Source organism: Falco peregrinus, chromosome 4, assembly GCF_023634155.1.
Source record: "Falco peregrinus isolate bFalPer1 chromosome 4, bFalPer1.pri, whole genome shotgun sequence".
Lineage (NCBI taxonomy): Eukaryota > Metazoa > Chordata > Aves > Falconiformes > Falconidae > Falco > Falco peregrinus.
In genome coordinates, this window is record NC_073724.1 from 101,046,924 (window position 1) to 101,061,105 (window position 14,182).

At 42.1% G+C, this 14,182-nt stretch overlaps 1 protein-coding gene across 2 annotated transcripts in view; it reads left to right on the top strand.

Annotated features, from left to right (window-relative positions):
* The window catches only part of SACS (sacsin molecular chaperone), a 60,096-nt gene that overhangs the window by 17,249 nt on the left and 28,665 nt on the right, over positions 1–14,182 (top strand). Inside the window, exons 1-3 of one of the 2 annotated variants that reach the window (XM_055802353.1) lie at positions 5,488–9,182; positions 9,441–9,591; positions 12,484–12,571. In XM_055802353.1, coding sequence (XP_055658328.1) covers positions 8,839–9,182; positions 9,441–9,591; positions 12,484–12,571 — 583 coding nt within the window. In that variant the 5' untranslated portion in view covers positions 5,488–8,838. Of the gene's footprint in view, positions 1–5,487; positions 9,183–9,440; positions 9,592–12,483; positions 12,572–14,182 lie in introns of those variants that run through there. The other variant, XM_055802354.1, reaches the window with a different exon arrangement.

Consider the following 14,182-nt stretch of genomic DNA (forward strand, 5'->3'; position numbering starts at 1 on the left):
GGTGTGGGATAACATGCAGCCTCTGCTTTTTCCTGTTAAGAAGAGGTGTTTTTGGATTGTGTTAGAAAGTTGTTGTTAGCAACAGCTGACTGGTGTTTCAGGGTCTGTTCCACTGGCTTCCTGAGTAATTTTGTCGTGTGTTCCTATTGCAAGGTGACTGTGGGTTGGAAAATTTGGGGGTTTGAATCTCTCTCTTTTTCTTCCAGATTACTTAACTAGGCTCTTCTAATGCAAATTTTGTACATCTGGAAAACTCTGAGGTTTAGACACTGCATAAACCATCCATGCAGCAAGCTCTTCTATAATCCAGTAAGACATGAAGGTCCTTAAAGACCTAGTTTGATGATCAGCTTGGTTGGAACCAAGGAGTGAAATAGGACCAGAGATGAAGCTACAGAACTGCCAGGGACAAGAGCTGGAAAGTATGGATTGTCCTAGGCTGAGTGGCAGGGCCAATGTTCAAGCTGGAGACTGCATTGGAGAGTGGTGGGACTGGGAAAATCAGGCTTCAGAGCTGTAAGCCAGGGAGAGGCAAGCAGACTTGACACATACTTGACTTTTACATGTGAATGGCTCAATCTGTTCTGCTAAAAGCAGATTTCTTGCAGTGAGTGTTATTCATGCTGCCAACAATTTAAAATGCTATTTTTCAATATTGACATTCTTGGATACAATTAAATGATAGGCTTTGTTCCACCAAGCTCTTAAATGACAAACGTCCTGCCACGTTGGTTATGTAGGGATTTTTGCTCATTTGGTTCCATGCAGTTTATGGTTTTTATGCAAGTCTCAGTTAAATTGAGCTTCCATCAGACTATATTGTGATATTTCAGAATCTCCATTTTTTAAAAAATTGTTTTTATTTCAGTATCAGTCAATTATAAAAAATTACACATCTCAAAGATTTTCGTACAGTATTTTACCTGAGCTTCAGCTTTAATATTGATATTGTACCTGGCTATGTTTAATGGTATTCAAGTATCAGTTTTCAAATTGGTGTGCAAATTTAGGGCTTTAGATGCCTAACTTGGTGCCTAGCTTTAGTGTGCCTTTGTGCCCTTGTGATGTTGCACCAAATTAGTTTGCTTCTCAAATTTTGGTGTATGCCCTTTGTCTAGCATGCCTTTAATCCACTGCAAATATATGGCTTTTGGGGCAGAGCCAAGCTTTTATCCTTTTTGGAGGTTTTTTGTACAGTGCCTATAATAACAAGACTGCTCCCAGCCAGAGCTTCATGGAGTTAGTGATATATATAAAAAGACTGTAACTAAAGTACAGACTTCCAATCCAGGTTTTGACTTCAAAATTTTTTAGACTTTTTCTCTTCACTATATGTATTTGCTGCTATTACATTAATTAATGGTAACAGGGTTGCAATTCCTTTATCTTGCCATTTTCATTCCTGTTCCTATCAACACACAGATGCAATGCAAATATTAAAAAGAAAAAAAACCCAGAACTTCTTTTCCAGAAAGATTGTTCCAAGATTCATCCATTACATTGTAGATGGGTTTTGCTGTGATGTTACTCTGTGTTAAGCGCATGCTGCTGTTGATCTGGTTACTATGCATCCACAAAGATCTTTGGGTACTCAGGTGCTTTGAATTGGTCAATGACCTGAGGGTGTGAGTGAGTGCACTGCAGCTCTTGCAGTGTTGGAGCTCAGATGGGGATGCAGTCACACTACAGCTTTAGTTACCACAACACATCAGCTCCTAATCCAATCTCCGCTGACTGTGAAACCCTTCACTGCTGCAATTTTTTTTTTTTTTTTGGTGTGGCTACTTCTGTTCCATTTAGACACAAACAGGCTAATTGAAGAGAAGTTAACACAGGATTAGTTTACTTGCACTTAAGTCATACCCATATTTCAATAGAGATTTTACATAGATTATAATAGCAGACACATTGTATCTAATCAACTCTTTCCATAAGTATGTGCAAATATAAATACTTATGCATAATAAATAAGCATACAGTCTGTTGTACATCTAAAAACCTGCTCTGTAGCCTCTATAAGTATGCTGTTCCCTGTTTCACTTTCCTTAACCTCTGTAGAAGACTCCCTTGGCTTCTACATTTCCTGCTTCTCTTGTGTCCAAATATACAGAGGTATGCCAAGGGAGATGCACACCGTATCTGTTCTGCCACACTGACAGGGATGCAAACAATGATGGCATTTCCAAAAGCACCCTGTTCCCAGCTAGTGAAAGTTTTACCATTCAATTCACTGGAAGCAGTTAGAAAGTCTTTATGTCTTATCCTTGCTGAAGCTCCAGACTAGCACACCCTCCATGCTGAAAATATCACAGCTGCCTTGCGCTTTGTGTCTCAGCTCCATCAAAATGAACCAAATTAGCTCAAACAGCTCAAATGGTAAGAATTTATTAAATTGGGCAATACCATATGAACCAGGGTAAGGGGCAATTATGTAAGAAGTTTCATCAGTTAATTGGAAAGAAGAGTGAAATGCAGTGGTGGTGTAGGAGGCTGGAAGTACTTGATGATTTACCACATGCTACTTTATGTAGGACAGGACATGGAAACACAGCCTCTGATTGCCAGTGAAAGATTCTGCATCTCCTGTGTATGAGCGTGTTTGGAGCAGTATTCACTTGCAGTTGTGTGACTGGACGTGTTATGTAGCCCAGGAATCCCTTTCACTTCTCTGTGTTTTCCCAGAAGAGGATGCCCTGTGTTGGTTCTTCCCCTTTTCCTTCCTTCCTTCCTATCACTTGGCCTTACATATGGCTCAAGTTTATTCCTCTGTGCCATTCATCCTTCTGTTGTCTGAAGGATAAATTGTTGCTTGTATTTCTGTATGAAACCCTGTCATGAAGGAGACAGACCTGATACAGAGGTGGTAAAGAGCTAGCATTATCTGAAGGGATATTACTGGGTATCATCCACTCTCTGATGTACAGATCCTTGCAGAAGTACTTGAAGTTGTGGCTTTTCATAATTTAAGAAAATGATGTGTCTTGTATTTCCTTCTGTTTGATATTCTAATTTTCACCATGTACATGGGGCTTTGTTCACTGATGCCTAAAAAATACTATGAAGTTTTGGAGCATGATTAGATGCAGTATTCAGAAGCAATAGGGATGGAAAAATACTACTTGAAATGTTTAACGAATGTGTAATCTGAGGCTGCTGATCTCATTTTAATTATTGAGCAAATTTTCCTCACTTATGTAGAAAGATAATAGCTTCATTAAGTACTCCAGAGTGAAAATAAGAAAAATGTCTTAAGGTAAGATGGAACGCCTCCCCCCCCCCCCCCCCCCCCCCCCCGCCCCCCGATAAGCTGATTACTGTGTGTCCTAAATGGAGGTAAAAAACCTAGGCCTCGATTCATTATGGTATTTAGGAACCTAGGAACCTACATTAGGCACTGAAATCAATTTTCAAATTTAGGCTCTGCTTTTTTGATGTTTCAAGGTTAAAGTGGGTGTTCTAAATCTGGCCCTTTTATTGGCACCAGAGGCCAAAAGAAAACCCACCCATAATTTAACATATTGCTTATTAAAAATGCATACCAACAGCAATTCTTGCAACACGGTAGTCACTCCTAACGCAATTCTCTAAAGAGCAATTGAGGAGTTTAAACCAAAATGGTGATAAAAATAATCTTTTGCATAATTTGAAATGCCAAGCATTTTGTACTGGTATTCTGCTGTTTGTACCATCTGGAATAGAAAACCCTGTGATGCTTAGCAATTCCCATTTGTGGAGTAATGGCTACTGTAGTATAGTTAAGAGTAAGGTTAGGTCCTCTTTTCAAAGGCTTAATTTAAAGTAGCCTTAGTAGATCTAAGTAGATCTGAGAGGAAATTTTGCTTTGGCATTTGAGAAGATTTTGAAATTTAACCATCTGTTTGTGCCTTCTTGCTCTGCTCTTTATTTGCAAAGAAAAAGTAAAACAAGTTTTATAGGTTTTTTTTTATAAGTGCTTTCCGTTAGCATTTGCTTAGTGCTGCCAAGGAACTGGCCTGAGCATTAAAGCAGATAACTGAGATCAAAATCATTAGATGGAAATAAATGTTTCTGGTGCCTGTGTCTTTAAATCTTTTGTTTGTTTTTAGTACTATTTCAAAAGTATCCCATTCTTTTGATATTTGATGTTTAGAAATATATCAGCTTGCAAAAGGAATAAGGTAATACTTTCCTCCAGTTCTTTAATACTTGACTAAGCCATGATCACAGAGTTGTTTTCCTTAGAAACCTATAATGGTTTCACATGTGGAATGCAGAGTAGGAGAATTGATTTAAACTCACTGCACGAATCTATAATAAAATAGTTTCAGAAAAATACTTAAATTGCACGATAGATTTTTACGACAGAACTAGATATTTTGTTTGAATCAAATGCTTCACAGGCCAGAGGGTTTTTTTGATCATTTGGACTAGATAGGTCTATAGTAATTTCAGTGATTTCTTTCAAGAAGAAATTACTTTTTTTTTTCTGTTAATGGAACTATACAAATAAAATAGAAACTTTCCAGTAAGGAGTGGCTTTCCAATGACTAGCACGTGTGTCATCAGCAAATATGTTTATTCTCAAACTTCTTGAAAAGGCATTAGTAAGCAAGGATAAAGCAAGCTCCTGGCAATGACTACAGACCAATGCAATCCGTAATCTCCGGCTAATGTGAAATACACAATGTAATGTTCAAAACATCTGTTAGAAACATTTAAGGAATCAATTTAACAATGAAGGTAAGTGCTTACTCTGTCATAGGAAGTTTTGATTTCATGTTTGGCGTGCACCATCTTAAATCTAGATGTAGTTGTTGAGTCACTGCTACTTGCCTGCCAGCACTGCAGAATGTTATTTGCTGCACTGGAAGCTACTGCAGCAGGTTTCCTCTTGCATTAGTGACCTAATCATATTTGTTTCTTATCACACCACACACTCCTTTTGCAGACTCCATTCCATCTTTCTAAGCACACTGATAAGAAAGGTAAAGGCCTTGCATCCATCTCTTTCTGCTGCTGCACACTTCTCCTTAATTATTGGCAATATGAGATGGTTCTGCTACACAGAAGTTTCTGTTTTCAGGGAACTGTCACTATGAAAATGGCTTTCATTTCATTTTATAAAAATACTTTAATGTTGCAAAGACTCTTTCCATATTTTTTTTTATTTATTGCATATTGTCTTCTTGTAAGGGTTATATGACCTCATTGTGAACCAAACAGAGCACTTCTTTATAGCCACAGGAGAATTTTCCGTATGTATTTTTAAATGTAAATGCTGTTCTGCTTGGAAAAGTGGTTATAAAAATGTTATAATAGGAATTTCTATACGTAGTATTTAAAAATTCTCAAATCAGTCCCAGTCATTTTAGATTTAGAAGATTTTTTTTTCTACCTGCCGTGACTATAAAATTCCCACCTGGTCAGGTCAAATAGATTTTTTTTTTTTTTTACATTGTCACATACAAACATTAACAGTAGTTCTGCATAACAAATACACTTGTGATAACTTTAACTAGGATTGCAGAGCTTCCATAGTTCTGTATTCCAAAGAGATAAGCAAAACTAAAAATAAAAAAAGGTTGGGGTTTTTTTTTTGTTGCAAAAATCTGCAAACTGGAACAAGTACTCCCTTTTGGTGAGACAGTGTAATTTCTATATAGTCACTTCTCTAGAACATTTTTATTTAGATACCAGGAAAAAAACAACCACCAACCAACAAGCATTTACAAAGGTCACTGTCATAAGCTGTAAAAAAGATAGAGTTTGATGATAGATAATAGGGTATGTATAAATTGCTTTGTAATAAAAAGGAGATAGATATTCTGCATTCCTTGCCAGATGAGTGGCCAGGATGTTGCTAATAGAAATCAGTGTTTTAATTAATGGAGTGGCTTTAAATTCCAATTAAGTTTCTGCAAATAGGTTTCTACTGAAACTGTACTTGGAATACTTCTACTTTTTTTCTTTTTTTTTTGTAGAGTTTGAGAAGAGCTCATTTTCCCCCACTCTTTGGATCTGGTATCAGTATTGGTGTTCATTTTCCTTATTTTTGTAACTGAAATCAGTGCCTTCTCTTGTTAGGAGGCTATGACATGAAATTGGTAATTTGAAATTTTGGCATCACTGAAATTAGCAGGAGTCTTGCTTATTATCATCAATAGCAACATCTAGTCAAGAAAAAAAATGGGATGGGGCCCCAGAAGGGGCCAGAACTCCAAGGGTAACTGGCATAGCACAGCTCACGTCTTAAAAAACTTGTCTGTGGGCCTAAACCAAAATGTCCTTATCTGTTCTTCCAGTGGAGAGTTGTCCCTGGTTTACATACCATGTTGGATCATTTTCCTGAAGACTGGTGGTTGTTATAGGTCAAAACTGCACCAAGAAGCGTGACAACAGTTAAACAGTGCAGGTGATCAAAGGGCTGCATTGGAACACATGCCCTAGTCATGTTTGCTCTTGTAATACAGCGGTACTAAGAGGATGAACATCTTGCTTCTATCTGGATGGACAGAAAAACAACCCAACCCAAGGGCAGAAATAAACAAAAGGGAAAAAAGAATTAGAAAACACATAATAAAGGAGAGGCAATGAAAGTTGTCTCATAGTAAATAGAAATGGGACATTCATTCCTGCCAGTATGAAAAAACCAGCCTCCCTTGTAACATAAGGATCAGATTTATGAGGGGAACAGGTATGGCTAATTTCCATGAGCTCAGGATACCAGCTCCTTCCTCTGTCCAGAACCTTGCACAGCTCCAGTTCTTTATCACCAGTCCTCCCAACTCCTGCCCTGCTACTACAGAAGTCACATACTAGGCAGGGTCTGTGACACATGGAGCTTACTTCTCCCAATATTAATGTTAAATCATCACAGGACATAACCTGGGAGTATTGTCTTGTCCTGGGATGTGACATGGGTTGGGGAACTTTAGACAATCACTGACAGCAGGATTGTCTGTGCCCCTGAATGTGTCCTACCATTTGAGATGTTCGGCATAGAGAGGTGGCTGTAGCTGAGATAGCTCTGTTCCTCCCCAGGGTCCCACTCGAACAGTTGTGCATGCTTCATAAAATGCTAGATCACTCCTGTGATCCCAGTGGAGAAGAATTAGATTTTGCCAGTGTGGGCTGGTGGTTCAACTGGTCTGGAGACTATTTTAGTAGCTGATATGGATGGGACTGCATCAGGTTTCAACTCCTTCCATCTTGCTCAGTCATGCACATTTGTGCCCCTCATGCCGCACTTTTCCGCAGGTATCAAGACATAAAAAGATGAACATGAGAGACTGGAAGGCAGCCTTCTCATTCCTTTGGATGTAGTGTGAAAAAATCTGTGATGACAAATGTGAAGGGGATGTAACAAAACTGAAAGTTAAAACCATGAAATGATAAAAAAAATGAACAAACTCCAAAACTAAAGCAGAGTTAGATCCATCTTGTTTAAGTTAAAATAGGGCTGGTTTGGTTGTTTTTTTATTATTTGTGGTGAAAACAGGATCAGACCCACACAATTTCTAACACCTGTTCTAACAAGCTGTAGTATTAAATATAAAAATATTACTAATGAATGAAATAAGGCACGTTGCAGCACTGGCAAAACGCTTGTCTACCTCCATACTGTGTTAGATCCTGATCCACCTGACCGTAGTGAGATTTAAGCTGCATTCCACTTTAGCAGGCTCATCTTTTCTTAGCTTGATACACTTTCTGCTCATTGTATCTTTTCCCCCTTCCACTGAAACTCTGATACTTGTTGCTGCCAGGTAGCAGTTTTAATTCCCTGTCATTGAGTAAAGTCATAAATGTTTCAATTTAGTTAGGGACTAGCACTGAGAACATGTTGGGATTAAATGGAATTGTTGGCTGGTAGTGTGTAGTCCATCTTCCTGCTCAAAGTGGGAGGATCACCAATACTGGATCAGGTCAGACATGGCTAAGCCTTGAAAATACGCCAATATGAAGACTGCCTCTAGACAACCCGTGCCAGTACCGCACTACTCTCTTAGTGACAGGTTTTTTTCCTGCTGTCCAGTGTGAACCTCCAAAGCTGCAGTTTGTTGCCATTGACCCGTGTTAGCAATGCCCGTGTGGGCATTGACCCATCTTGCACTACTCAGAAGAGTTCAGTGCTATTGCCTCTGTAAACGCTTTTCAGGTAGGTGTGGGATGTTAGGGTATTGCACCTTGGTCTCCTCATCAGACTAAACGAGCCCAGCTCACCCATCTTCTCCCTGTCAGTCGTGTGCTCTGGGCTGACTGCGTTAGTAGTCCTCTGCTGGGATCTGGAGCCGAGGAAGCCCAAGATGTCACATTCTGGTCCCAGTATCCTAGGTCCAGACTCATCAGCACTGAGCACTCATTTCCCTCGATCTGCTTGCCACCCTCCTTCTAGAGAGGACGCTGTTGCCTCATACCCAGCCTGGTAGCCACCAGCCGCTTTGAGGCAGGGCTGCGGTTGGGCCCGTCACTGATGCACAGCCCATGGCGCAGAGCTCCGCAGGCGACAAACTTGGGGGGTTTCTGCTGGCCCCCTCAGCTCATGGGGGTCGCAGGGAGGCTAAAGCTCCATGCTCAGGAGAGAGAGCACCTTCCGGGAGTCTGGAATGGCTCAGAGGCTTACGGCGCACCCTGGAAGGTAAAGCAGAAGATCGATACCAATAAATATTGACGACCAATGAAGCGACTGGCCGAGGAGCGGAAGGATTACGTTTCCTTCAGTGCGCGGCGCCCCTGAGGAACACGGGGTTTACCAGCGGTAACTGTGTGTAACCGTGTGTGCCGCATGTGGCCGCGCCCGAGCTGCCCGCCGGCCTGCCCCGCCGCACGGGGGCGCTCGCCTGCGGCGCCGGCGGCCTCATGCCGCGCAGGCCCGGGCGGCTGCGCTCACCGCCTCGCCCCAGGGCCCCGGCAGGCGGCGGCAGCGACGAGCCCCGCGAAGCGGGCACAGGGCGGCGGGCAGCCTGCCCCAGCCCCAGCCCCAGCCCCAGCCGCGGGGCCGCGCAGGCAGGGCCGGGGGCGGCGGGCGGGCGCCTCTCACCCCCGCGGCAGCCGGGCCGGCCTCTCCGCCGGGCCGCTGCCCCTGCCCTCCCGCTGCGGGCCGGCCCCTCCCTGCCGCTCCGTGCGCAGCGCCGCCCTTCCCCGCGCGGGGAGCGGCACGGCGCGGCAGCAGCTAACGGGCCTTTGTGCGCCGCGGCGGGCATGTGAGTGGCGGCGGGGCGGGACGGGGGGGAGGCCGCGGCCGTGCGGCGCTGCGGGAGCGGCTCCGCTCGCAGGCTCGGCGGCTCCTTCCCCCGCCGGAGCGGGGCTGGGGGGGCAGGCGCCCGCCCGCCCATCCCTGTCGCCGTGCGGGCTGCGGCGCCCGTCTCGGGCCTCCGGGGTGCCCGAGGGCGAGGGCTGGTGGGCGGCGGGGCAGGGCGCTGCCTGCCTCTTCTCGTCCGGTGACCGTCGTGTCGTTGCAGGCTGGCCCGGGTGACCGTCCTTCATGACTGCTTGGGCTGCAGGACCTTCGAGCTGCCGCCTTCCGCGGCCGTGGGGGACGTGAAGGCGCGGATCGACGCGGAAGCCGGCTTCCCCCGCGCCGAGCAGCGGCTGTGGCAGGGCGGCAGAGAGGTGAGGGGCGGTGGGCGCCGGCGGGGCGGGCAGCCCGCACCCAGCTCCCTGCTGGGCTCGCCGGGTCCCCTGGTGCCTGGGCAGCACGGCGGGTGCGGGGCCCGCCTGGGGGGCCGGGAGGTCGTGTGGGCAGGCAGCCAACCCTCGATGTGTCAGCTTCTGTCGTTCCAGCTTTCTCGAATCTTTACTTGTATTTCTTGGCGGGGGGGCGGGCGGGGGAGCAGAAGACTCACCAGAGAATGCTGATGTGCTTTTTCTGGCTTCCGTTCAATCCTGAATTGATTTCCTACCTGCTGGCCAGCTTCAGCAGCGGGGCTGACATCGCTATGGCAGGAAGCTTTGGCAGGTTAAAAACTGAGGCCTGGGTACGGAAGGGAGAGTCAGATGAATGAGTGACCTTGCTCTGTTGACCTCAGCCTGGGGTCCCTGCTCCAGTACTGCTTGGCGTGCTCCCAGCCAGGCTTCCGGGAAGCAGGAACCTGGAGGTACTGGTGGGATGAGATGAGTAGAGGCGAGAAGGGGAGTGGGAGGAGGCTGGAAATTGGGGTTTAATAGGGCAAGGAGACTTGCAAATACATAGGCAAGAGAAGGCTCCAGGGGCACCTTTTTGTGGCCTTTCAACCTACAAAGAGGGCTTATAAGAAAGGAGAAAGCCTTTACAGCAAGGCCTGTAGTGACAGGACAAGGGACAATAGTTTTAAACAGAGAGGGTGGATTTAGATTTGACATAAGGGATACATATTTTAGGATGAGGGTGGTGAGGCACTGCAACAGGTTGCCCGAGGAAGTTGTGGATGCTCCATCATCAGAAATGTTCAGCCCCATCACTGGAAATGTTCAAAGTCAGGTTGTATGGAGCTTTGAGTGACCTCAGTTAATGAAAGATGTCCCTGCCCATGGCAGGAGGGTCGGACTAGGTGATCTTTACAGGTCCCTTCCAACCCAAACCATTTCATGATGCTACGAAAGAACTAGATGTTAGTAGTTATATTGCTCAAGAAGCTTTTAAGAACCTAAATGGGGAAAAGAAGTAGTCTTTGAGGGCCCAGGTTTGAAACAAACTACGCATGTAGTTTATCTTTTATTTTCTTGCCTGGTTTTATGGGTATTTGATTTTTGTTCTCTCCAGGCCTTCCTGATTTGGGAAGCAGAATGTCTGTATATCACTTTCTAAAATTTGTCTGGAAGTGAATATCTGAGCAGCACTCTGTCTGGCACAGAAAGCTATCTTTTGGCAGGGAATAGTCAGTGAGCTGACTGTAATAGCTATTTGGATATTTATTTATTTTTTAATATTAAACTAGAATACATATGAGGATATTTATTCTGTACTGTAGCAATTTTGAAAATTCTTTATAAACTTTTGAACTCCTGTTTATTGAGATCAAATTATTTTTTAAATTACATAGGTAGTAGAATATTCATCAGTCAATTTTTTTTCCACTGTAAGCTGCTACGTGCCATTTACAGTTGTTAAATAAAATCCAGTATCTCTTTTTCTCATAGTTTGTTACTGTGTTAAACGCTTAATGTGAATCTATTCAACCTCCTTGTTTCTGCTGGTGTTTTGGTACAAAAGTTGTCCCTGAGAAAATTAGGTTAGTCTATCCCTTTAATTCTTCGTGATGGATTACAGCATTCTGTGGATTCCTTTTGGTTTTGTGAGTCCTGAGTAGTTGGTGTACTCAGTGTAAGCTATTTTACATCTTGAGACAAGATTACCTGAAGTATAATATTTCTGTAGGAACTCAGAATGAACACACTGTTTTTGTAAGTACTAATTAAAACTGTTGTTAAGTAAAAAGGAATACAATTTTTTTCATATTAATGTTTTCAAATTATGACTACACACTATGGATTAGGACTGTTTGTTGCTTATTAAATAGATTGTAAGAATCTATGTCTGTGTAAGCATCAGCTTTCTAGTAATTTGTTTTTACCCGTCAAAGTGGGGAAGTAGTCCTGAACTTGCTATAAACGGAGATGAACATAATAATATAATTTCACATATTAAAATTTTAGTATAGTTTACTATAAATGGAAACTAATGTGAATTGGTTAAGTTTCTAATTAGCACAGTACAACTTCTAATTCTACATTTGTTACCATGGTATACAGGATAACATTTATATGACTATTTTAGCATCATATCCTATATGACTGGGACACACATATAATGTGAAACTAGAATTGCAACAAAGCTGTTATGTGCTGTCATTACTGAACAGTTTTCCCAATGGCTGTTAAGGAATTTGTTGCTTAGTTTGCCCCAGTTTCTCTGATGTTCCAGAGAGTCCGTAGGTCTGCATGTAGAGGTAATGTGGAGGTGAGGCTGTCAAATTCTTCATAGGTGTTTCTGTCACGTACTTTTGTCTCTGCTGCTTTGATCTGATACTGCTTAGTTTAAAACTCCTATGAAATTGCATATCCGTATGTACTTTTTGGAGTACATAGACCATGTACTTCCTGGATATGTTTATTTTCTTTACGGGCATGTACATTAGAAAAGTAAGTGCTTTAGTTGTACACTTCCAGAAGTTCCCAGAACATGCAACTTTTCAACCGCCAAAATGGCAGGCCATGGCCTGCTCTTAGACAATTGTCTCTGTAGACATTTTTTCCATTTGTTTTCAGCCATTTTTTTGTCCCATTACTAACAAAGTGATACTTCACCTGAGGAGTATCATTAGGCAAAGGAGGCCATCCTAGACATTGGATACTGAAAATGCTGCTCAAACTGAATACTTGATGTTTCAGAGGATTTGTGTACTTTTAGATAAAACCAGATTTCATGGAATAAATATGTAGGAAATGAAGGTTTTTTTTGTGTTTTTTTTTTTTTTTAATGCTGCATAATGTTCTGATCAAGATCTGTCTTATTTTTTATTTCAGTTATCTGATGGTATCAAGATTGTGGATCTTCAGAAGTCTCAAAATCAAGTTTTTCTAAAGCTTCAGTCAAAAGGGTTGAAAGGAGGAGGTATGAAAAATACTTGTCTCTGTTTATGAACTGGAGGGTCAAAGCGTTTTTGAATGGCATGTGGAGTTAGTTGAAATTACTCTCTTATCAAAATGAGAAGTAATTATTTTTTGTCTTAAGTCCTGGGTATCCCTTCACTTGTTCTTTTCATTATGCTCCAGGAAAATTAAACTTCTCTTTTTAGGTGCCTTGGTGTTTAATTTTTTCTTTGTAAATTCATATGTAGAAATTAGAGTATTGCTGTCCTTTGGAATCAGTAAAACTTGCCTGGCAACAGCATTAATAGTTGCCTTTTTTCATATAAAATAAGCTGAATACTTGTAAGCAATTCAGATAATGGAAGGATATCTTTTCTGTAACTACTGTGAAAAAAAACTGGAACACTGTAAAAAGCTTTTGATTTCCTCTGATTTTTGTTTGTTTGGTTTTGTTTTGATTCTCTATGTTTAGTTACATTTTTGTTACAAAAGTTTCATATCTGTTGGTATGGTATCTTGATTTAGCTTATGATACCTGAATGTCTTCAGAAATGCTCTAATTAAAATCTTTAATGATTATGTTACTTGGTTGCCAGTATTAATATTCTTTTAAACAATAACTTTATTATAAGGGAATGAAGTAAATGCTAATGGGATGAGAAGGAAACCTTTCTTTTCATGCAGATATTTTATTTGGAGTCACAAAATGTTTTATTTCTTAGCCTATGTAAGCCATGAGTGTACTGGATTAGGCTTTTCTAGTGACAGAAGAAAGTTAAATCTTTGTATGTTAGCCAGAAGTTCATATTCACATCCTCTAGAACCCGTAATGGTTAGAAAATACTTATGAAAGTGAACCTTATAGTTCTGTGGCATCAAATGAGTGTCTTTCTCTCCTTCTTGATTTTTTTGCTCTGATAATTTTTTGCTGTGTGTAGGCTGTGATAGACTACATAAAAAGCTTTTTTTTTTTCTTCTCTGAGCTGTTTTGTTTGGGGTTTTTTTGCCATGCAAGTATGTGGAGAAGACAGTGAAGTAGCCCTAAGGAAATCTTTCATGGGAAGGAGAAACTATTGCTGGTTTTGGTGCCTGGGAACGGAATATTTTTTTTTGAGATTTTCTTAGAGGTACCACTCTAAGCAGTCCATGTCTAGATGAAGCGCTCGCATTTTTCTGGCCCACAACTCTCATGTAAGTCAATCTAAGAGATCTGAAGGCTTTAGTATCAGCATTTTGTGTTCATTCTGGAGTCCTTCAGTTCTGAGATTTTTTTTCCTTATAGCAAATGAATCAAGGAAAGCCCTGAATTTCTAACCTCAGGAAGTGCATGGTCAGTAGTGCCAAGCACATTGGTTGCTGAAGTACTCTGAACATCACCCATGTCACCTTTGTGTTCGCTCAACACTGGTGTCTATCAAATAATGTACAATCTTTTCATATGATCACAGAATAATTTGTCTTGGAAGGGACACCGGGAGGTCTCTCCTCCAACTTTCTGTTCAAAGCAGGGTCAGCTCTGAGGTGAGATCAGGTTGCTCAAGGGTTGATCTTGTCAAGTTTGGAAACCCTTCAAAAATGGAGACTGCACAGGCTCTGGGCTCCTGTTCCAATGCTTGACTGCCCTTATGGTGGA